The sequence below is a fragment of the Sus scrofa genome, chromosome 4 (assembly GCF_000003025.6).
Source record: "Sus scrofa isolate TJ Tabasco breed Duroc chromosome 4, Sscrofa11.1, whole genome shotgun sequence".
Taxonomy (NCBI): domain Eukaryota; kingdom Metazoa; phylum Chordata; class Mammalia; order Artiodactyla; family Suidae; genus Sus; species Sus scrofa.
The window spans coordinates 54,930,840-54,954,729 of NC_010446.5; the positions used below are offsets into that span (position 1 = coordinate 54,930,840).

The 23,890-nt window shown below is 41.2% G+C and overlaps 2 protein-coding genes across 5 annotated transcripts in view; both read left to right on the forward strand.

The window, feature by feature from the left end:
- On the forward strand, nt 3,090-5,002 carry SLC10A5 (solute carrier family 10 member 5). Its single transcript, XM_021089172.1, has one exon. The coding sequence runs from the start codon at nt 3,173-3,175 to the stop codon at nt 4,487-4,489; it is 1,317 nt and encodes a 438-aa protein (XP_020944831.1). The 5' UTR covers nt 3,090-3,172; the 3' UTR covers nt 4,490-5,002.
- The window catches only part of IMPA1 (inositol monophosphatase 1), a 32,835-nt gene continuing 13,943 nt past the window's right edge, over nt 4,999-23,890 (forward strand). Inside the window, exons 1-6 of one of the 4 annotated variants that reach the window (XM_021088715.1) lie at nt 4,999-8,088; nt 13,211-13,328; nt 13,707-13,840; nt 18,135-18,239; nt 19,962-20,007; nt 23,277-23,385. In XM_021088715.1, coding sequence (XP_020944374.1) covers nt 13,266-13,328; nt 13,707-13,840; nt 18,135-18,239; nt 19,962-20,007; nt 23,277-23,385 — 457 coding nt within the window. In that variant the 5' untranslated portion in view covers nt 4,999-8,088; nt 13,211-13,265. 4 annotated transcript variants of the gene reach the window in all.

A 23,890-nucleotide genomic window follows, 5' to 3' on the forward strand; every position in this document is an offset into this window, starting at 1 on the left:
TTATTTTCATGCAGGGAATAGAGATAACTTTTGACTTACACATTTACTTATTAACTTAGTTAGTCAAGTCCCTTATTAACTTAGTTATTCAAGTCCCATGTAGGTAGGTACTTTATTCTAATTGCCATGGTGGATACAATGAGAAGATGTATACATACCTAAAACTATAATACAAAGCAGTGTGGAATGTGCCAGATGACTAGATGGTAAGTATAGGTATGTTCCAGCAGCCCTTTTATCAGAAACTGTAAGACTAGAAGTAGAAGTAACCCTTAACTATATCCCTAGATACCAGAAAGTTTTAATACAAACTAATTCCTTCACATCTGTCATTATTACTTGCACATAGTAGTGACTAACATATGTCTCATGAATTGAACTGAAGCTAAATATACCAGAAAAAATACCAATGGGGGTTGAGAAGAGGAGTGATAAAGCTGGTAGAGAATGAAGAAGAGGTCTTGTCAATGAGTAGAGGACACAGAGCCACTTGGAGGGAGGACTTATGGCATCAGGCATCTGGTCCCAGCGAGTAGAACAAACTGGTCTGGTCTGGAAGAGACAGGAGTGCCAGCCTTCTTGGAAGCTCTCATGACCAAGGGCTCCAGCATGAGCATCTCCTAAGAAGAACAAGATGGCAGGTGAGAGAAAAATCCCCCTAGTGTCTCACTTCCAAATTACTCTGAAATCGGATAGCTTTCTTAGGGCTTTCAATAGAGTCTGCTTAAAACAATTTTCAATTTTGACTGAACTCACCTCACCTTAGTATGTTTTCCACCTGTTCACAGACAATTGGAATTAGAAGTCGAAAACCCACACATAGAAAAACATTTTGAATTCAGATAAATATTTGTAACTACACTATGATACAAATGAGGTTCAGTTTGATGTAATCAGCCAGTAAATACATGAGTGATGGGAGTTCCTGTTTTGGCTCAGTGGTTAACGAATCCGACTAGGAACTATGAGGTCTCCGTGTTGCCGTGAGCTGCGGGGTAGCTCGCAGATGTGGCTCAGATCCTGCGTTGCTGCTGCTCTGGTGTAGGTCGGTGGCTACAGCTCTGGTTAGACCCCTAGCCTGGGAACCTCCATATGCCATGGGTGTGGCCCTAGAAAAGACAAAAAAAAAAAAAAAAAAAAAAAAAACCACGAGTGATAGATTATCAGATTTTTTTGAGATTTGTCAGGTTTGCTTCTGGCCAGTTTTCTGATAAGGAGAAACTTCAGAGATACTGAAGGAGGGGAAAGGTTGCAGGCAGGAATCTAAGGAAAACTAAATTTACATTCCTCACCTCTTTAACCTGGGTGACAAAAATTGTCCATTAAGGTATTTGGTCACATGACTGTAAAGGTAGCTTTAGCTTCATAAAGTTCTTGAAGCTTCCTGGTGGCTCAGTGGGTTAAGGACCCAGAGTTGTCAGTGCTATGACACAGGTTCTATCCCTGGCTGGGGCCGGTGTGGTGGACAAAAATAAAACATAATAAATTTCTTGTCTTATGTTTGTTTTTGTCTTTTTAAACTGGGGAAGTTCTATGGGAATTTAACAGATACCACAGAAACATCAGTTCCAAGTTCCCATTTTCCACATTGATACAGTGTATCTTCTTCACATGGAAATAAAATTTATGGAATATAAAGTCTATTGTATTTGAAAGATCAACCTGCAGAAGTCAAATTTTTTAAAACTTAAAAATATCAGAAATTGCTTTGGCAAGTTTCAAGGAGCAAATATTTTATGATCTAAAATACTTAATATGTCACTGTCACTTGCATTTGACACAGATTTTGTTATGATGACATGAAAGATCTGCTGAAATGGTTATAGATTCAAGACTACTATATCTGTAAGCTCAGGAAATAATTGTAGTAGAGGGTTTTTTGTTGTCTTTTTGTTGTTGTTGTCTTTGTTTTTTGTTGTCTTTTTTTTTCCTGCTTAGCATCAAAACCACCTGCTCTTGTTTGGAAAATGAAAAGGTTTGTGAGTCTAGATTGAAGTCCAAAAAGCTTGATAACTTTTCCTCATTCCTGGCAGCCAAGACACATGGATATCACCTCATTTTGGTCAATTGAACGTCCTTACCACTATCTGTAAATAGAGAATAGTGTTACAAGGAAGAAATAAGAGATTGGAATTAGTCCCAGTGGCCTTGCATTGCCCCGTTGTGTCGGGGTCCAAGTGTCCAGCTATAATGAATGGCCCCTTAACCAGGCTGTACCTTTGACCATGGGTCCAGCTATCTGCTTTCCCCAGGTTGCCAAACTATCAGATAACCATTCAGGAAACTGTGGTTTGTTGTTGTTTTTAAGTTTCCAGGCCAGGAATCCAATCTGAGCCACAGCTGTGGCAATGACAAATCCTTTAACCCACTTTACAGGGCTGGAGATCAAATCTGTACCTCCGCAGGGACACAGGCTGCTGCAGTCGGATTCTGAACCCACTGTACCACAGTGAGAACTCCAGGAAATTGTTTTCTTACCTAAGCACAAGATGAACAGTTATGGTTTTTGCCTTATATACAATCCCTGTTTAGAGATGTAGGAAAACTCTTATTGACTAAGGATGCTGCAAGGCCATTTATGAGCTCTGCAGTTTCCTAGATAATAAGGGGCCACCAGCCTAAGTTCCAGGAGAGAAGAGACACCTAGCTGGAGCAGTATACTGAGCTCCTAGCTCAGGGCCCCAGCATATATGTTTAGTAAATTTTTATTTGATTTTGACCTGAACAGATAAAATAGTAACGCCAAGCTGTAGTTCTTCTCAATAGCTATTTAAAAGTTTTGGATCCTCTCTGCTTTTAGTGTTGATTTTCCTTAGGAAGGAAGAGAACTCAAAAATGGTGACACTGAGGGTTTTAATTCAGGTAAAAAGGAGGCTGTGTTTCAAGGACCAGAAATGAGGAAGTCAGAAGGAAGGAGATTAGGTTTCTGCTGTGATAAATTGAACCTGTTTAATTCTATGGCTTTTACATTTCTAACTAGGTTGAACCAGTTGTGTCACTCATTAGGTAGCTTTCGATTTGTTTGAAAAGTACAAGAGTCCCTCCTACTGGACCTTGATCCAGCAAAAACAACTTACCTAACAACTTCAGACCGGCACCACGACACCTGCACGAAGAATGTTCTTTAGTTTTTTGAATGGTTCTACCCGTGTGATTTATTTAAGCTTTCAAAATGATCAGAAAACTTTTTATTGTCCTGCTTTTGTCGTCTGAGACTCTTGGAGAAGCAAAGGAATCATTTCTCAGTTTTCCAAATGTCGAAAAGACTGAAATACTTTTTTTCACAAAGACTGAAGAAACCGTTGTTGTAAGGTCAAGTTACAGAGGTAAACAACCAAACTCCAACTACCTCTTTGTGCAGCTAGAAGATCCTAAAATGCTGCAAGTGGTAAATGTGACCAAGACCTCATCGGATGTTACGAACTTTACCATAAACCTGGTGACGGTTGAAAACGGAGAGACAAATTTAACCATTCAGCTGTGGGATTCTGCAGGTAGGCAAGAAAGACTCATTGAAGAAATAAAGAATGTCAGAGTCAGAGTGCTCAAACCGAGACAAGACAACCTTTTCCGGGCCTCAAACCTTATGGACAGAAACATCCTAATGCTTTTTCTACCAATGATACTGTTAAATAAATGTGCGTTCGGCTGCAAGATCAAATTCCAGGTGTTTCAAATGGTATGGAAGAGACCTTTGCCAATAATTCTTGGGGCAATCATACAGTTTTTTCTTATGCCATTTTGTGGATTCCTTTTGACGCAGATTTTGGCATTGCCTGAGGCACAGGCTTTTGGATTTGTAATGACCTGCACCTGCCCGGGAGGGGGTGGGGGCTATCTCTTTGCTCTGCTTCTGGAAGGAGATGTCACGTTGGCCATTTTGATGACTTGCACGTCAACATTACTAGCCCTGATAGCGATGCCTGCCAATTCGTATATATACAGCAGGATGTTAGGGTTATCAGGTACACTTCATGTTCCTATTTCAAAAATTATGTCGACTCTCCTTTTCATACTTATCCCCATATCAGTGGGAATGTTCATTAAGCGTAGACTCCCCGAAAAAGCAACCTTCCTGGAGAGAATCATTAGACCTCTGAGTTTTATTTTAATGTTTGTAGGGATTTCTTTGACTTTCAGAATGGGATTCGTGTTTCTAAAAACAGTTAATCTAGAGGTGCTTCTGTTGGGTCTGTTAGTTCCTGTATTGGGTTTGTTGTTTGGGTACTTTTTTGCTAAAATTTCTATGCTGCCTCTTCCTGTTTGTAAAACGGTTGCTATCGAAGGTGGGGTCCTGAATAGTTTCTTAGCCTTTGCCGTTATTCAGCTTTCTTTTTCACAGTCCGATGCAGACTTGGCTTCTGCAGCTCCTTTTACAGTGGCCATGTGCTGTGGATGTGAAATGTTACTGATTCTTCTGCTCTACAAAGCTAAGAAGAGATGTGTCCTTATCATAGAAGAGAAAAGGCAAAAAAATCTCCTGATCTAATTGTTATGCCTGGGTCTGCAGTTCCAGCTCTGTCACCAGGTGGGTGACATTGGTTAAGTAGCTTAATCTCTCTATGTCTAAATTTATCTGGAAAGCAGGGAGAATGATAGTATCTACCTCGTGGCATTGTTGTAAAAATTAAATGAGTTAATATTAGCAATGTCCTCAGAATCATGCCTGACACATAGTAAACTCTAAAATTATTATGGTTTCCCTATGCGTATTTGCTCTTGCACCTTAAACACAGGTGAATGTGTCTGAATTGGAACTTGAAATATACTTTATCATATAGATGTATCATGAAAGACAGATTTTTGCATAGTAAAATTAGTCTAATTTGGATAAGGAGGAAGTTATTCAAGCTTTTTTTTTACTTTTTCAAGAATAAGAGGCATAAAGTAGGCTGCCTAATTGCTTGAGTTCATACCAACAGGTTGTCCTACAATAATCAGTTATCAAATCTGCAAAGAACAAGGAACTTTATTTGAAGTCTTAGGAAATTCACCTCATTTTTTTTTTTTTTTTTTTTTGCTTTTTAAGGGCCACACCTGTGGCATATGGAGGTTCCCAGGCTAGGAGTTGAATCGGATCTACAGCTGCCATCCTATACCACAGGCACAGCAACGTGGGATCCGAGTCACATCTGTGACCTATACCACAGCTCAGGCAACGCCAGATTCTTAACCCACTGAGTGAGGCCAGGGATCCTAATAGGGTTTGGATACCAGTAGGGTTTGTAACTCTGAGCCACAACAGGTACTCCTGACCTCAATTTCTTAATTTGCAATTCAGGAGGATTAAACCAAAAGAATGTCCCAGGGGAGAAAAAGAGCCAGCCAGGGGCTTACACACAAATTTGTTCAAGAACTGATTGACCCTAATGGAAATATTTGTCTTTAAGAGACAGACTATCATGAGCTATTTTAGGGTAAGAGACTGATGAATATGTTGAGTGTTTGGAACATTGGGTAGATGTTCTGGATGCGTGTGTGAAGACAATAAATGGTCAAATGTTCAGAATCCATCTGGGCTGAGACACACATGAGTCGAACTTCCTCAGTGGCCCCCCAGCTCAGTTTTAGAGTTCTCTTAGCAATACAAGCTGCATGTTGACTTTCCTTTCACATATCTTACACAGCCATGATTGGTTAGATAAAAGAGCCAGAGGTAGAGAGATATGTCAGTTTTTAAAGTTTCTTTCCAAACCTTAAGAGAGATGATTCTGTGATATATTGTTCCAAAGATAAAAAGTTCTGCAGTTTCAACCTATATTACATCAAAACATGAAATCTTGTTAGGTATCCTGAAGATTCCACCCATGAGGATATGCACTTTGTGTTTATAATATATATATATTGTCTTTTTAGGGCCACGTCTGTGGCATATGGAAGTTCCCAGGCTAGGAGTTGAATTGGAGCTGTAGCTGCCAGCCTATACCACAGCCACAGCAACACCAGACCTGAGTTACATCTGTGATATGCCATGCAGCTCATGGCAATGCCAGGAATTTAACCCACCGAGCAAGGTCAGGGATCAAGCCTCATGGATACTAGTCAGGTTTGTTACCACTGAGCCACAAACGGGAACTCCAAGTTTTTGTCATTTGTAATCAAAGTCTTTTTTTTTTTTTTTTTTTTTTTTTTTGCTTTTTAGGGCCTCACCCACAGCATATGGAGGCTAGGGGTCTACTCAGAGCTACAACTGCTGGTCTATGCCACAGCCGCAGCAATGCCTGATCTGAGCCTCAACTGCAACCTACACCACAGCTCACGGCAATGCCAGACCTTTAACCCACTGAGCAAGGCCAGGGATTGAGCCTGAGTAATCCTGGATGCTAGTCAGATTTGTTTCTGCTGAGCCATGATGGGAACTCTGATCAAAGTCCATTAAACAATTAGGATCTAGCAAAGTCTTGGTATGTGCAATCAGATTTTTTTTTTTTTTAAGTGAAAAGAGTTGCCATTTAAAAGCAGCTCCAGAGACTAAAGAGTAACAAAATACCCAGGATTCCTGGAAAAAGACTCACCTTGGAGGTTACTCTTTATTTTGCAAACATGAGGCAATTGAACATCTATCACTTCTGCAGGTGATGACCAGAGTACTCTGTGGCTTTGACAAAGGCCATTCTTCCCAGAATCGCCTCCAGGACAGTCAGGTGTCTGGGAGGTTTCAAGGGCATTGGATCTTGCCTCTCTTCCATTCTGAGGTTTAGCATAATTAGAACATCTCTCACCCATGAAGTCAGCTGGTAGGAAAGGATATCAAAGTTTCCCAGGAGGAAGCTTGCTATTAGAGAAGTCTGGAATGGTGGCCTGGATGCCACAGTAAAGAGAATTTGTCCTGATACAGTGTGTGGCTGAGTATGGAACCTGACCCCTCCGTAACCCCCAACCACCTTGGCACAGCAGACGATCTTTGGGGTTGGGAACAATGGTTACATGTCATCGTAGCTTTAAAAATTGCCCCATTGGGAAGCTCAGAGCAAGGCACACAGCACTGGACAAAAACTTTAGGATTGTGTGGAACCAGTTTGCAAACTGCCAAAACCAGATCTGAGCACTAGGACTCTCTATGTACTAGAAGATTCTTCATTTCACTTTAGTCAAGCAATGGAAAGTAGAACAACCTCCTTGGACGGAAAAAAACTGAGTTACTTGAAGACAATTGTAAAGTAGCTGCTGAGGCCCCTAGAAAAATATTGTACTTTCTTGCTCATTAGAGTTGGGCAGTTTGAAATGGTTTTAATTTGAAGGAATGAGATATTCTATCTTCACTTTACTTATGCTGATTTTAGCAGCTTTCCAAAGCAGTGGGACCATGTTTATGTAAAGGAGGCTTAAAGAAGACTCCAATGACATTTCAGCAAGTGCCTGGAAAATTTTATGTGGTTAAAAATCCACATTTGTCACCATGTTGTAGTTGGCAAGATTTTTATTTTAAAATGACTGACGATAAAGAACCAAAATTTTGATTTCTGAATTTTTTTTTTAATCAAGAAAACTAAAGCATCATTTGCTAGACAAATCAAGGTGTCCACATCAGATACTTAGGGCATCATTCTTTAGAAGAATGGAGACAAAATTCTGGCTCCTGTAAGGTTTAAGAATTGGTCCCACACTTCATGTCATTCATCTTTGAGAACTCTTTCATTTGCAACACACTGGTGATGACATTCTGTCTTCTGATCAAACTGAGAAAAGCGATCGCTGCAAATGCAAGGAGCCTAATAATAACCTGCTTCCCTGGTCCTGTTGTGGCTGGGACATCTTACACCTGAGTGCTGCCTTTTGCATTGTAATACTAAGACTATATATACAATGATGCCCGGCCTGTCGTTTCAAGAAGAGGAAACATTTTAAGGGCCAAAGACTAGTCCTTGTGCCTCATGGGATACAACCTCATCGTGCCATGTATTCCATGAGTGTGGAGTTTGGAATCAGTGTTTTACTCTTTGCTCTTGCTGTGTGAATTGAGGACAAATAATTTCTCTGAGCCCTAGTTTCCTTGTCCATATGATGGAGCTGATCATACCTTCTAATGGAACTGCTGCAACATTTAAGTAAAATAATGCATATGGAAATACAACTGCCTGAAACATGGTAAGTACTCAATAAATGATAACCAAACAAATAAGAATAGGAGCAATTGGTTCTGGCCAACAAATTGTCTGTCTCTCTGTCTGTCTGTCTGTCTGTCTGTCTATCTATCTATCTATGTATTTACCTATCTACCTACCTATCATAGGTTACTATAGTGTATATTGTTGGGGAGGAAGAAAACTTTTAGGAAAGAAACCTTCTAGGTTTTTCTGGCTGATAAAAGAATTAAGTTGAAATGAGACAGATTAATAGCAGAAAATCAAATTTAATTATTTTGGAGCTCCCATTGTGGCGCAGTGGTTAACGAATCCGACTAGGAACCATGAGGTTGAGGGTTTGATCCCTGGCCTTGTTCAGTGGGTTAAGGATCTGGCATTGCTGTGAGCTGTGGTGTAGGTTTGCAGATGCGGCTCATATCCCAAGTTGCTGTGGCTCTGGCGTAGGCCGGTGGCTACAGCTCTGATTGGACCCCTAGCCTGGGAATCTCCATATGCCATGAAAGCGGCCCTAGAAAAGGTAAAAAGACAAAAAAAAAAAAAAATAATAATAATAATTTTACCTGGGAGAATCCCATACACATGAGAGAATCAGAGACAGAAAAGTAAACTGAAGACTGTGCCATCCTCAGCTAAGGAATGGGATTGGGGCCCCGCGCTTCCAAGGACAGGAGGGTCACTCAATGGACAATAAGAAGAAAAGCAGATGTTTTGTAATTAGATATTTGCCCTACCATATAGATGGGGCCCTTTAGATAAAATTTATCTCTAGTAATAACTATTCTGAGAAAAAGCCCAATTTAAATTCTTCTAAATAATTAAGGGAGGAGTGGTAGTTTCTCTTGCAGTTACCTGTTCTTAGTTACCCCCCCCCCCCGTTTTTCCTTTTTTTCTTTTTATGGCAGCACCCAAGGCATATGGAAGTTTCTGGGCTAGGGGTTGAATCGAGCTGCAGCTGCCAGCTTGCACCACAGCCACAGCAACACAGGATCCAAGCCTTATCTGTGACCTAAGTTGCAGGTTGTGGACAAGCCAGATCCTTAACCCACTGAGCCAGGCCAAGGAATGAACCCACATCCTCAAGGACACTATGTCGGGTTCTTAACCAGCTGAGCCACAATGGGAACTCCTTTCAGTTACCTTTAACTCAAAGTAATTCTAATGCAAAAGTGGAACATTTGGGAGGGGGCTACAATGATGAACCCCTATAATATGTGAATATAGGTAGGTTTACCTAGCACAGGTTTAGCAAATAAAAGTTGCAAAACTGGAGTCATATCTCCAGTTCTTTTGTCAAAAAAATAGTATGGAATAAAAGAAGGGAGAAAGGGAAATAGAAAAACTGCAAGTAATGAAAGAAGGGATGGCAAAATAGAGGAAAATAATTTTAAAAAATATAGACGAATGTACAAGCAGGATAAAGGAAGTAAAAACCACAGATGAAAGAGAAGGCAAATCTCAAAGGACTAGGCAGGGCAGCGCAAATCACCCGCCGGATTGGGGCAAGGGATGGGAGGGTGTGTGCTCCGCGGCAGGGGCGGGGCCAGAACAAGCCACTCACCAAGGGCGGGGCTGAAGGGCGGGACTTCCTGTCAGGGCTGTACCTTCTCCCTCCTGTCACTCATTTCCATCCGGAAGAGCCCAGCCTCGGAGCCGGCTGGTTCCCTAGCGATCCTCACGCCCTCCAACCCGAGGTGAGACCTACTTTCTTGCGACCCGCACCGGCCCTCGGGAGGGCTCGGTGGACGCTGCGGGCGCTGCTGGCGCAGGCGACCGGTCGGAATGGATGGGCGCGGTCGGCGGTGCTGGGGGCGGCATCCAGGGACCGAGGCCGCTTTGGGTTTCCTTCACCTCTGCGGTTTTGTCCTGAAGCTGCCTCCGAGTGACGCCAGGAATGGTCCCGGTGTTGTGCAGCGGTTTCGCCCACGCGATCTCACAGAACCTTTGCGGCAGCTTATGTGGAATACTTCCCTCGTTTTCAATTTACCGATTCCGAAGAGGCTCAGAGAGACCTGGCATATTTCTACCGGGCGCTGAGTCCCAGTGTGAGCCCCTGATCCCGTGCTGTCCGCAGTCGTTCTGCTGGGGACGGTTGGCAGGAAGGTGACATGGCTCCCACAGCAGGGAAGGTGGTGACCAGCACAGAAAGAGTTGGAAATGTTTTAGGGGTTTGTCCTTTTGAAAGTGAAGGTGAACAAAATTTACTGCCTTCCACTGAGGTATATACTCAGAACTTGTTGGGAAGGCAAAGCGTGCACGCAAAACAATCAAAATGTAAGGAAGACATTCCTGAGTGCCTTAAGTAAGTCATGTACATAGGTTTAGGGGGTCTTGGAAGGCTTGGGTGTTCTCAGAACTTCTCAGAGCATATTCCCTCCTAAGGAATGTCATTCAGACTCCGGACGCAGTTTGTTGCCTACTCAGATGATTTACATATTTGTATCTGCTGGCCATACCTCTCCTCTGAGGTCAGGATTCATTCATTCACCTGCTTGATTTACATTTCCTTTTGATTTCGAAAAGGCTCCTCTTCTAATGAAGTTTTCATCTCCCCACCTCCTACCCAGATCCCAAATTTGAAACTTCTTGTTGTTGTTACTCCCTGTTTCAGCAAGTGTCACCGCTATCCATTCAGGTGCCAAAGTGGGAAATCTGGGAGTCATAAACTCTTCCTCTCCCTCATACTCCATATCTGATCTGTCACTAAGTGCCCTCAACTTTACCTCCGAAAGCAAATATCCCCACTCCCCACTCTTCCCTCCACCCTCCAATCCATTCTGTTCAGTAGCCATGATGTAGGGATTTCTCATGGCTGTCAAATCAGAATCCTCCCGCTAAAGCCTTCATGGGATGATTCCTACTATCTCCCCAGCCCAGCCCCTCCCTGTTTCCCTTGATCTTTGAGCTGTCATACTTAGGGCTTTTGGTTACTCTTCACGTACCAGGAGTCCTGCAGTTGAGTTAGTTAATACCTATTCACTTGTCCTTCAAATCTTCGTTGAGTCATGTCCTTAGGGAAACCACATCTGGTACCTAAGACCAGGTCTGAATTCTTTTGTTACTTCTCATTGTCCTTCTCCTGCTTAGTTAGCCTTTACGTTTGTGATGCTTCATGTAGTCTGTGATTTTTTTTTTTTTTTTTTGTATTAGTATCTGTATCTCCACTAAAGAGTGTGAACGGGGCCTGCTTTTCTTCACCCTGAAGTAGTGCATAGCATATAATAGGTATTTAGCACATCTCTCTCGAATGATTAAACGAAGTATGACTTCTGGGTGGAGACTCCCTAGAAAGAAGAAAAGGTAACCTTTGCAGTGAGTTGGAAGAATTGATAGGCATTATTATCAGTGCTGTTAGAAGGGAGACCTATGAGTGGCTTAAGCACAGTTTCTGGCTAGAGAACAGATTCATGGTGAGACCATCGAGTTCTGCTTAAGCCTAGAAGAGAGGGATGGGAGAAATTGGAAACAATTCTTGAAGTACTCTAAGCAATTACTTCTGTAACTCAAAAAGTGGCTTCCTCTTTAAGTTATTTAAATGCTTATATCAGGAAGAAGAAGCAACTAGCAGAAACAGCTCAAGCCTCTGTCCTTTGCCTTTCCCTCCCTTCCACCCCTCCCCCATTCCTATACTGTGAGCACCATGATTGGGGTTTCCCGTCAGTGTTCCAGGTGAAACTCTGTGTCGGTTATTTTCAGCTATAAAGATGCTTTATAAATGATGCCACATATTTCTGAGTCTGACAGCTTAAAAAGCTTCAGTGTCTTAGGTACAGGTTTTAGAGTGTGGTCGAGCCAGTGGTGAGTTATTTTCGTCTTCTCTTCAGAAGTCAGTGGAAAGCTGGACAGTTCAGAAGACAAAAATGTTTTGGTTTTTTCTTCTTTGAAACATGGGGAAATTCCTTTTTGCTTTATTGTTATTTTTTTTCAGTCCTGAAATTTTCTTTGCTTGGAATGTTATGATAGAAAGAGCATTGGACTTTACATTCATAATTGAGTTTGAATTCTGAATGTGTCATCTGTGTATAAAATTTGGGCAGTTTATTTTTAATCACTGATCTTTAAGTTCTCTATATTTACAACCTCATTAAAAATAAATTCAGGAGTTCCCATCGTGGCTCAGTGGTTAAGAACCCAACATAGTGTCTGTGAAGATGCAGGTTCGATCCCTGGCCTCCCTCCCTCCCTTAAAGGATCCTTAAGGTTATTGCAAGCTGCATTATAGGTCAAAGATGTGGTTTGGATCCGGCATTGCTGTGGCGTAGGCCGGCAGTTGCAGCTCTGATTCCATCCCTAGCCAGGAAACTTACATGTGCCACAGGTACGGCCCTAAAGAAAAAACGAAATACAAAAAAATAAAAATAAATTCACATGTATTAAGCACCGAACTACCCAACATTCAGTTAGAACATGTGGCTTCTGCTTTTTCCTTTCAAAGCTGCTTTAATTTCCATCCATGGTCAGTTGACTCCCTGGATGCCAAAACTGCAGATACTGATGGCTGACTATGTTCCCTGTGTTCTTTCCCTAATTTTCACTTTATTCTTAACCCAAATGTGTTTCTATCTTATAAGATATTTCTTGTGTCCTTTCTTCTCCATTTCCCAAGCTGGTGTTGTTGGGTTTTTTGTTTTGTTTTGTTTGCTTTGTAGGGCCGAAGGTGCAGCAAATGGAAGTTCCCAGGCTAGGGGTCAAATCAGAGCTGCAGCTGCCAGCCTCTGCCACAGCCTCAGCTATGCAGGATCCAAGCTGCATCTGCAATATACACCACAGCTCATGGCAACGCCAGATCCTTTAACCAACCACTGAGCAAGGCCAGGGATCAAACCTGCATGCATCCTTATGGATACTAGCCAGGTTCATTACCACTAAGCCACAATGGAAACTCCCAGGGCTGTTTTTTAAAATGTGATATGGTATGGGCTCTTTGGGAGACACTTTTCTAGAGGATTTTTTGTTGTGAAAATGTTTCTACTATAGAAGTGATTTTGGTAAAAAATGTTTCTTAATGGACCTATGAATGAATATTGAAAAAAACTGAACTCTAGAATCAGGAAAAGGGGGAATCCTGCAAGAAAATATTTTGCAAGTTGAGATGTTTTTTGTGAACTAACTGTTCTGTAATTAAGACTTTCAGAGATTTGTAACCGCTTTGTCCTGATACGTGTTAAACCTCTTTAGAAGATGGCCGATCCTTGGCAGGAATGCATGGATTATGCAGTTACCCTGGCGAGACAAGCTGGAGAGGTATGAAGTGAAGTCTTGTCAGCTATGATATGATGGATGTGGACAGTGTGTGGTTGCCTTGTTAAACAAAACATATGTTTTAATTAATCTGTATTTGTTTTTATATTATTTAACTTTGAGTGAATACTTCAATTTTATGTTATTAAATCTTTTGTGATGACAGTTGTGAATCTAAACTAGGATATAAGATTCTATGACTTTATACCTAGAAGATCATAAGCACTAAGGATTTATTTTCTATCCATTGTGGTAAAAAATATTTAAGACTGTTATTTAAGACAGATTGAATGTTTCAAGCCATTTCTATATTTCATCTTTTAGTTTGATTTAAAATGACTTAAACGCTTTTCCTATTTGCTTACTAAACAATCTTTTTAGATTGTTCGTGAAGCTCTAAAAAATGAAATGAATATTATGATTAAAAGTTCTCCAGCGGATTTGGTAACTGCTACCGACGAGAAAGTTGAAAAAATGCTTATTTCTTCCATAAAGGAAAAGTATCCGTCTCACAGGTATTATTTCAGCTTCACAAGTTAGAAATGAAATTTAGGTTGGAGTCAATATACTGGACAAAAAAATTCAGACTTAGAAATTGACTACTTAATTTAAGATGAACAGGAATTTATTTGGAGGGTGTTGGGCAGCTCAGGAACCCTGAGAGCAGGGCTCAGGCAGGAACCAGGGAAGAAGGCAGAGCTGGTTAGGGTTGGAGTTGGGGTTGGGGTTAGGGTTAGGGTTAGGGTTGGGGTTAAGGTTGTGGTCAGGGTTAGGGTTAGGTTTGGGGTTGGGATTAGGGTTGGGGTTGGAGTTAGGGTTGGGGTTAGGGTTGGGGTTGGGATTGGGGTTGGGGTTAGGGTTGGGGTTGGGGTTAGGGTTGGGGTTGGGATTGGGATTGGAGGTAGGGTTAAGGTTAGGAGCCATTGCTTCAGATGCTGCTGGTAGTCTCACTCCCAACTCTACCCTCTTTGGATGTCTTCACCCTGCTAGCTTAACTTTACAAATCCTGGAGAGGAACATCTGCTTGCTGAACTCAGGTTGTTTTCCTATGCTCAAGCTTCCAGTAGCAGTGAATAGGGGATATTTGGATTTCTTTATACTAGGAGTAATGTTTTGATGCTGGGAAGTTAAATTGGAAAATATCTGTCACAGACAAGATTAAGACATTCAGTTGTTTTTTTTTTTTTTTTCTCTATACTGCAAACTTTTTAGGTGCTGAAGCTGTAGTAGCTTTAAAGAGTCTGAGACAAAATACTAAAATCAGGGCTCTCCTATGAGCATGGAAATATAGTAGGAACTTTGTTATCATTTTAAAGTTTTAACATTGTCATTCTCTACTTCTTGATCATGCCATTGGCCATTCCTAGTATTTTAGCCACTGAGGAGAAAAGAATGTTTAAAGTGCTATATACTTTTCATTGAAAATATTTGTAGCTAAGAGAAGAAGAGATACAATAATAATGACTATTAGGACGGTTCAGTATTAAATAAAGGACATAAGTGAAAAAGGAAGAAAGAAAGAAGAATATAGTGAACTCAGATACCATTTATAGAATTCACCTGAGATTTACTGTGTAGCATGTTTTAGGCATGTAGACACATTTAGTTTGGTGAGTGATTTGCCTTCTCAATGACTTATTTAATGTTCTGTAGATTATCTATTGCTGCATAGCAAATTACCCTAAAAACTTAGCAGCTCTAGACAACACACATTCATTATCCTAGTGTTTTCCAGCATCAGGAGTATGAGAGTATCCAGGCTACATGGTTCTGGCCAGAGCCTCATAAATTTATAGGCAAAATGTCCTTCACTTCAAGGCTCAATTGGGGCTGAAGAATCTGTTCACTTCTGTGATTTTTGGTGACTTCTGTTCCTCGTGGCTTGTCTAATGGCAGCTGCCCTCAGTTGCTCACCACCTGGGCCTCTCCACTGAGCCGCTCACAGTGTCACGGCTGGCCTCCCCCTGAGTGACAGAGGGAAGGGAAGAGAGGGAGAAATAGACTGAATAAGATGGAAACCGTGGCACTATTTTGTGAACTTGTCTTCAAAGTTGCACATTGTCGTTTCTACTTTGTTTTATTGGTTAGAAACAAGTCACTAAGTTCAAATTTATACTCAAGGCATTGGGTATTAGTCTCTTCCTCTTGAAGAGAGGCGCATGAGTGAATTTGTGGGCTTATTTTTAATTTTTTTGACTATTTCTTTATTTTTTAGGCGGTCTATTACTCAAACAACACCAAACAACATGAACGTCAGCATAGTTTTGTGTTGGTTCCGTCAGCCCTAAGTTCAATAAGAGATACAGTGGTCCCATGTGCATGAAGGCACACACACCGTGAATCTGTATTGTGGCTGAGGATTCCAGCTCCAGCACTTTTTTTTGCTTTTTATGGCCGCCCCTGCAGCATATGGAGGTGCCCAGGCTAGGGGTCAAATTCGAGCTATAGTTGCTGACCTACACCACAGCCACAACAACACTGGATCCTAGCTGGGTCTGCGACCTACACCACAGCTCATGGCAAAGCCGGATTCCCCAACCCTATGAGCGAGGTTAGGGATGGAACCAGCATCCTCAGGGATACTAGTCAGATTCATTAACGGCAGAACCACTATGGGAACTCCTATGGGCTTAGTTTTATTTTTGTTTTTTTAAATGATTTTTATTTTTTCCATTATAGCTGATTTACACTGTTCTGTCAATTTTCTTCTGTACAGCAAAGTGACCCAGTCACACATACATATTTACATTATTTTTCTCACAGTATCATGCTCCATCACAAGTGACCAGGCATAGTTCCCAGTGCTATACAGCAGGATCTCATTGCTAATCCATTCCAAAGGCAATAGTTTGCATCTATTAACCCCAAATTCCCAGTTCATCCCACTCCCTCCCTCTCCCCCTTGGCAACCACAAGTCTGTTCTCCAAGTCCATGATTTTCTTTTCTGTGGAGAGGTTCATTTGTGCCATATATTAGATTCCAGATATAAGTGATATCATGGGGTATTTGTCTTTCTCTTTCTGACTTACTTCACTTAGTATGAGAGTCTCTGGTTCCATCCATGTTGCTGCAAATGGTATTATTTTGTTCTTTTTTATAGCTGAGTAGTATTGCATTGTGTGTGTGTGTGTGTGTGTGTGTGTGTGTGTGTGTATATATATATATATATATAAATCCATTCATCTTAATCCATTCATCTGTTGATGAACATATAGCTTGTTTCCATGTCTTGGCTGTTGTGAATAGTGCTGCAATGAACATGTGGGTGCATGTGTCTTTTTCAAGGAAAGTTTTGTCCAGATATATGCCCAAGAGTGGGATTTCTGGGTATTATGGTAGTTCTGTATTTAGTTTTCTAAGGTACCTTCATACTGTTTTCCATAGTGGTATACCAGCTTACATTCCCACCAACAGTGCAGGAGGGTTCCCTTTCCTCCACACCCTCTCCAGCATTTGTTACTTGTGAACTTATTAACGATGGCCATTCTGACTGGTGTGAGGTGGTACCTCATAGTAGTTTTGATTAGCATTTCTCTAATAGTGATGTTAAGCATTTTTTCATGTGCTTTTTGGCCATCTGTATATCTTCTTTGGAGTGATGTCTATTCAGATCTTTTGCCCATTTTTTCCATTGGGTTGTTGGCTGTTTTTGCTGTTGAGTTGTATAAGTTGGTTGTATATTTTAGCTGTTAAGCCCTTGTCAGTTGCATAATTTGAATTGTTTTCTCCCATTCCCTAAGTTGTCTTTTTTTTTTTTTTTTTTTGTCTTTTTGCTATTTCTTTGGGCTGCTCCCGCGGCATATGGAGGTTCCCAGGCTAGGGGTCAAATCAGAGCCATAGCCACTGGCCTATGCCAGAGCCACAGCAACGCGGGATCCGAGCCGCGTCTGCAACCTATACCACAGCTCACGGCAACGCCGGATCCTTAACCCACTGAGCAAGGGCAGGGACCGAACCCACAACCTCATGGTTCCTAGTCGGATTCGTTAACTACTGCGCCACAACGGGAACTCTGTCTTTTTTTTTTTTTTTTAATGGTTTCCTTTGCTGTGCAAAAAAAAAAAAAAAAAGCTTGTCAGTTTGATTTGGTCTCATTGGGTTTTTTTTGTTTGTTTGTTTTTATTTCTGTTTCTTTGGGGAGCTGACCTGAGAAAGCATTTGTAAGTTTAATGTCAGAGAATGTTTTGCCTGTGTTCTCTTCTAGGAGTTTGAACGTGTCTTAAACTTACATTTAAGTCTTTAAGCCATTTTGAGTTTATTTTTGTGCATGGTGTGAGGGTGTATTTCAGTTTCATTGATTTACACACAGCTGTCCAGTTTTCCCAGCACCACGTGCTGAAAAGACTGTCTTTTTCTCATTTTATCTATCTTGTCTCCTTTGTCGAAGATTAATTGACCATAGGTGTCTGGGTTTATTTCTGGGTTCTCTATTCCATTCCATTGGTCTATCTGTCTGTTTTGGTACCAGTACCACACTGTCTTGATTACTGTGGCTTTGTAATATTGCTGTGGTCTTATTTTTAAAACCACCACATTTCCTTAGTAAATTCTCATCTGCTACACATACCCTTTTCAGTGTGTGTGGCTTTATCCTGCTGTTGCATTTGAGCTTTTTGAATTTTGTTATTTTTCATAATTTTGCTCTGGGGCAAATATAGCTTTCTTATTTTCACCAATCTGAAGAAAAAAAATAGAAAAATGTAGTGTATAGCCTTTTATTATGTTTTATGGTAGGTTCTGTGTGGCTTAAGGTTCAGAAATTATTGAAAGCACTGTAAAGATTCTGAGTTTGTTGTTTTTGCTTTTAGTTTCATTGGTGAGGAATCTGTGGCAGCTGGGGAAAAAAGTGTCTTAACTGACAACCCAACGTGGATCATAGACCCTATTGATGGAACGACTAACTTTGTACATGGGTAGGTTTTTTAATTTTTCATGTTGTAATTACTGTTTATGTATTAACTGAAGGACTGTTAGATACGCTTTTTGCAAACATATATACTTTATTTATTTATTTATTTGTCTTTTTAGGCCCACACCAGTGGCATATGGAGGTTCCTATGCCCCAGCCACAGCAGGGCCAGATCTGAGCCAAATCTGTGACCTACGCTACAGGTCATGGTAACGCCAGATCCTTAACCCATTGGAGCAAGGCCAGGGATTGAACCTGTGTCCTCATAGAGAATTCTGTCATTTGTAGAGTAAAATGTATTATGCAGAGTTTTCATCATCTATGGAAGAAGTGATGAAATATTGATGTCCTAGACTTGTCTTGTGCAGCCCTGCGCCCTGTAACCATTCTTTTTCTCACTGTTGAAACCATATAAAAATGTATGCAAGCAGTATTGATGCTATGAGATCAGTTAAGAAACTCATTTCTGGACTGTTGTCTATGTAGAATGGGTTCAATCTAGGAGAAAAAGTGTTTGAAAAGAGCATGGGTTTTAGGATGTGTGACCTTGTGACCTTGGGCAAGTTACCTAATCTTTCTAGGCCTTGGTTTTGTTTTTTCAGTCTATAAAATGGGTACATAAATGGTATCTTCCTCATAGAATTGCTTGTAGATGGGACTCAGTGAGTTGTACATTTGTATAAGATCTTAAGATAGTGCCTGGCACAATGTAAGTGTATAATTTAGTATGTGCTGAGAAGTATATCTAGAATACATATGCAAAGTAATATATTACCCAATATATATAGAAGAAAGCCTGATGGAACTGCCTGTGAGAGTTCAGAGGAGCAGCCTAGTTTGGTGGGATTACACCTAGTTGTTATATTTGAAGTTGCCACGTTGCTGTGTGTATCTTTAATAATAGAATTGTTAAAGTTGTAAAGCTAAGATCTGGAATCTTTATGTGATGGAATGTTAATATGGAAAGATGCTCATAATGTAACATAGAGAAGATTATAATACAGTATGTAGGCGTTCCCATTGTGGTGCAGCGGAAATGAATCTGACTAGCAACCACGAGGTTGTGGGTTCGATCCCTGGCCTTGCTTAGTGGGTTAAGGATCCTGCATTGCCATGAGCTATGGGGTGGATCACACATGTGCCTCGGATTCTGTGTTGCTGTGGCTGTGGTGTAGGCCAGCCGCCGTAGCTCCTATTTGACCCCTAGCCTGGGCACCCCCATTTACCGCAGGTGCAGCCCTAAAAAGCAAAAAAAAAAAAAAAGTATAATACAGTGTATAGTACAATCACATTTTGGTTAAAATTAAAACTCTTATTTGTTTTCATTTTCTGAAAAACACATTTTACATGGTTACTATAGCCATGGCAGTGGACATTCAGAAGATATAAAATGGCATACAGTGCCAGGTGGCCTTCTCACTTCTGACCCCAGCTTCTCAGGACCCATCTTGGGAGGTGACCATTGTTATCAGTTTCTTATGGGTCCTTTCAGAGATGTCTCATGCCTATAGAAGCATCCTGTATTATGCATCTGTATCTTCTCCCCTCCCTACCCCCCACAATTTACACACAAGATTGCATATTGTACATGCAGTTGTGGGGGGGTAGGAGGAGACTGCTCATATGAAAAAAATTGTAAGCAGTTAAGTTATGAAAAAACATGTTTCTTGAAAAGAAGTTCTATCTTGGTAAATTTGTGTGCTTTTTCTTTTTTTTTTTTTTTAAGATTTCCTTTTGTGGCTGTTTCAATTGGCTTTGTTGTAAATAAAGAGGTATGTTGCTTAAATTTATGGTTGGTAAAATGCTTTTCTCTCATCTTTTGAGAAAGAGTAAATGTGTCTCCAGAATAAATTTAGGTTTGACTTTCTTCAGTTTATGTAGCTGCATTATTTTGAAATACGCTAGAGAACTGTTAAGCTTATATTTTTTTCCAGTGAAGAAAATGTTTTCTGTGATTTTCAATGGAAAAATACACACAAATAACTGAGATATGATTCAGTATTTAATCACCATTACATCTGTGAGTTAGATGTGATAAGAGGTGATACAGGATCTAAAATGCTTAATGGAAGAGGTGGGCTTTGAGCTAGGAATGCTTTAGCAGATATCAGTGAAGGGAAAGACCAGTAAGTAGTAGAGGCCAAACATGATTAGAAAATACAGGGTATGGAAGTTCCCAGAGTGGCTCAGAGGTAACAAACCCGACTACTATCCATGAGGATGCGGGTTCGATCCCTGGCCTTGCTCAGTGGGTTAAGGATTTGGCATTGCTGTGAGCTATGGCATAGGCTGGCAGCTACAGCTCTGATTTGACCCCTTGCCTGGGAACTTCCATATGCCTCAGGTGCGGCCCTAAAAAGTCAAAAAAAAATTACCCCCACCCCCAAAAAAAAAGAGAGAGAGAAAATGCAGACTATGTTTAGGAACCCAGATTCTTGCTTATATCTAAAACCTAGCAGAGTACAATCTATACTTATTATGTTTCTGTGCTGTTTGGCTATTTTTTTTTTTTTTTTTAATTCTATGGCCTTACCAGAATTCTCATCATGGCTCAGCGGTTAACAAACTTGACTAGCATCCATGAGGATTCAGGTTCCATCCCTGGCCTCACTCAGTGAGTTAAGGATCCAGCATTGCTGTGAGCTGTGGTATAGGTCACAGACACAGCTCAGATCCCGCATTACTGTGGCTGTGTTGTAGACCAGTGGCTATAGCTGTGATTCAACCCCTAGCATGGAACCTCCATATACTGCAAGTGGGGCCCTAAAAAGACAAAAAAAAAAAAAAAATTCTATGTTCTTACCCACTTCATATGGAAGTTCCTGGGCCAAGGATTGAATCTGAGCCATAGCTGTGACCTGTGCTGTAGCTGAGGCAGTGCTGGATCATTTAACCCACTGAGCCAGGCCCTGAATTGAACCCTGTACCTCTGCAGTGACCCAAGCTACTGCAGACAGGTTCTTCACTCACTGCACCACATCAGGAACTCCTGTTTGGCTATTTGATTGATCAAAAAATGAATGCTGTTTACTAGCATCTTACATACCTGTCTTCAAGGAGCTGGTGATATATTTGGTTAACATGTAAACAAGGGAGTTGAGAGATCTCCAAAAATAAAAACACAAGTTAGTGCAAATGAAATCAGGCACAGGATTGTGTTAATCAGTGAGAACATTCAAAAGGAGATAAGTGAACATTTCCTCTGTATTATCAGCCCTGGGCTGTCGAACTTCCAGTTCATTGCAAAAGTTAGATATGTGAACAGATAAAGGTAATATGTGGTAGAACTATGAAAAAAAAAAAAAAACTATGGGAAAATGAAGAAGATGTAACCAATTCTGCCAAGGTTGGTTGGGGAAATCTTCATAATAAGCAGAAGGGGCCTTAGAATTTGGTCCTGTGAATGGGGTCCTACAAATGAGGGGGTTGCCAGATAAAAAAGGAAAGCATTTTAATCAGAAAGGCCAGTTTGGGGAAGTGCATGATGTGTGTGGGGAGCAGTGAGATGTTCACTGTGAATGAAACTCTGGAAGTGGCAGGAGCAGAACTGATGAGTGAGCTCATTGTTGTCTTGTTGTGAGACACTGTGGTACTCTGTCCTTGCCAGAGCATTTAGATTTGAGTTTTAGGTGGTAGGAAACCAGTAGAAGTTTTTAAGTGCATTGCTCTCCCCAGCAAGCAGTGGTCATACCGGAGGGACAGGTGACTCTGAACTCAGATGGGGCTGGTGAGAACAGCTGAGGAAATGCCAAAAATCAGAAAGTATTTTCAAGATAAAATTCGATGGAAGTGACTAATAGGGAAGGAATGAGGTGGATATGATCACATAGTGAGTGGGTTTGACCTCTTTGGTTGAGGTTTTTGCATGACTGGGTCTGAAGCATGGCTTCTTACCTGTGATGATGGCCTGGGTGGAAGCCTCAGAGTGGTAATTGAATTTGTGGATTGAAAAGAACAAAACTGTAAGAATTGAGAGAGCTAAAAGAGAAATGAAGGAAAGGAAGAATGAAGACTGACCCCTAAGGGACACAGCTTTTAAGGGTTAGTCAGAAAAGAGCGTCATAAGAAAATGTGACACCAAGATAGATTAGTGAGTGAGGCAGAGGACTCAGAGAATACTGTCTGGAACACGGAGTGTGGCTTAACTGATGATGGCCCAGCAGTCTCTGAAGGCTCCAGAGAAGGCTTTGGACAGTAAAAGTCATTGATGGTTTCTGCTGGCGGCTTCAGGAGAATGCCTGATGAGGGCAGGAGCCAGATTGTAATGTAGTAAGAGAAAAGGAGATGCAAACTCTAGACCACTTTTTTGGCCATGAAGAGAAAAGAAGGTAATGTCTTTTTTTTCTCTATTTTCTTTTTCTTTTTTTGTCTTTTTAGGGCCACACCTGGCATATGGATGTTCCCAAGCTAGGGGTTGAATTGGAGCCATAGCTGCTGGCCTACACAACAGCCACAACAACTCGGGATTTGAGCCGAACCTGTGACCTACACCACAGCTCATGGCAACACCGGATCCTTAACCCACTGAGCAAGGCCAAGGATCGAACCCTCATCCTATTTGTATTCATTACTGCTGAGCCACGACAGGACCCCCCCCCCTTTTTTGTCTTTTTAGGGCCACACCTGCAGTGTAGAGAAGATCTTTAAGGTTTTGTGAGGGAGGGGGAAAGGTTTGGTGAGAAAGTACCAGATGGTCCAAGAGAGGAGGGAATCGGTTGATGGAGCAGTTTTTCCCAAGAAATATAACACAGGAGGAAGGATTCACCTTAGATAACCAGAAACATCTGCCTTCATCTGAGGTGGGAAGGAGAGGGGTCAAGGAGGGTGCCCTTAAGTTGAGAAATGGTTGGGACCCGCGTCAAGGGATCTGATGACGCTTACCTTCTGACTAAGCTGGGAGTTAGCATTTTAAATATCCCATAGGCCAGCCATTTGGAAACATTAGTATTCCAGATTTTCTTGTTTCTTTCTTAGGAGAAGTATTAGTTGGATGAAGAAAAATACTGAGGTTTGGTAAAGGAAACTTGTTTACCTTCTGCAGATGGAGTTTGGAGTTGTATACAGTTGCATGGAAGATAAGATGTACACTGGCCGGAAAGGAAGAGGTGCCTTTTGTGATGGTCAAAAACTGCAGGTTTCACCTCAAAAAGGTAGGTTTTGTCTCTCATTTTTGGTGCCATTGATATTATGTACTCCTATGTTATTGTTTTGGAATGTTAACCTATAGAGCTCTCCAGCTGTTAACTGATTCATAAATTGTGTCTGTTTTCTCTGTACTCTTTCATCGGACCAAAGTTTGGGAAGCAGGAGAAACAAATGCAGTTGAGTAGACAACACTTTAGGCCTGTCAGGGGCTTGGCTAAGATGAGTAAAAATGGCCCCCTGCCCTCACTGTGTTCATAGTTTATTGTTTCAGCCACTGCACCTCAGCTTCTGATCTGATGCCCTTGGGACCACTTATTAGTAAATTGAGGGGCAAAAGTCCCTTCAAGTTAGAAATCATTGCAGATGAGGCTTACTATTCATTTTTTTTTTCTTTCTTTTTGTGGCCTCACCTGCAGCATATGAAAGTTCCTGGGCCAGGGGTCAAATCGGAGCTGCAGCTTTAGCCCACACAACAGCCATGGCAATGCCAGATCTGAGCTGTGTCAGCAA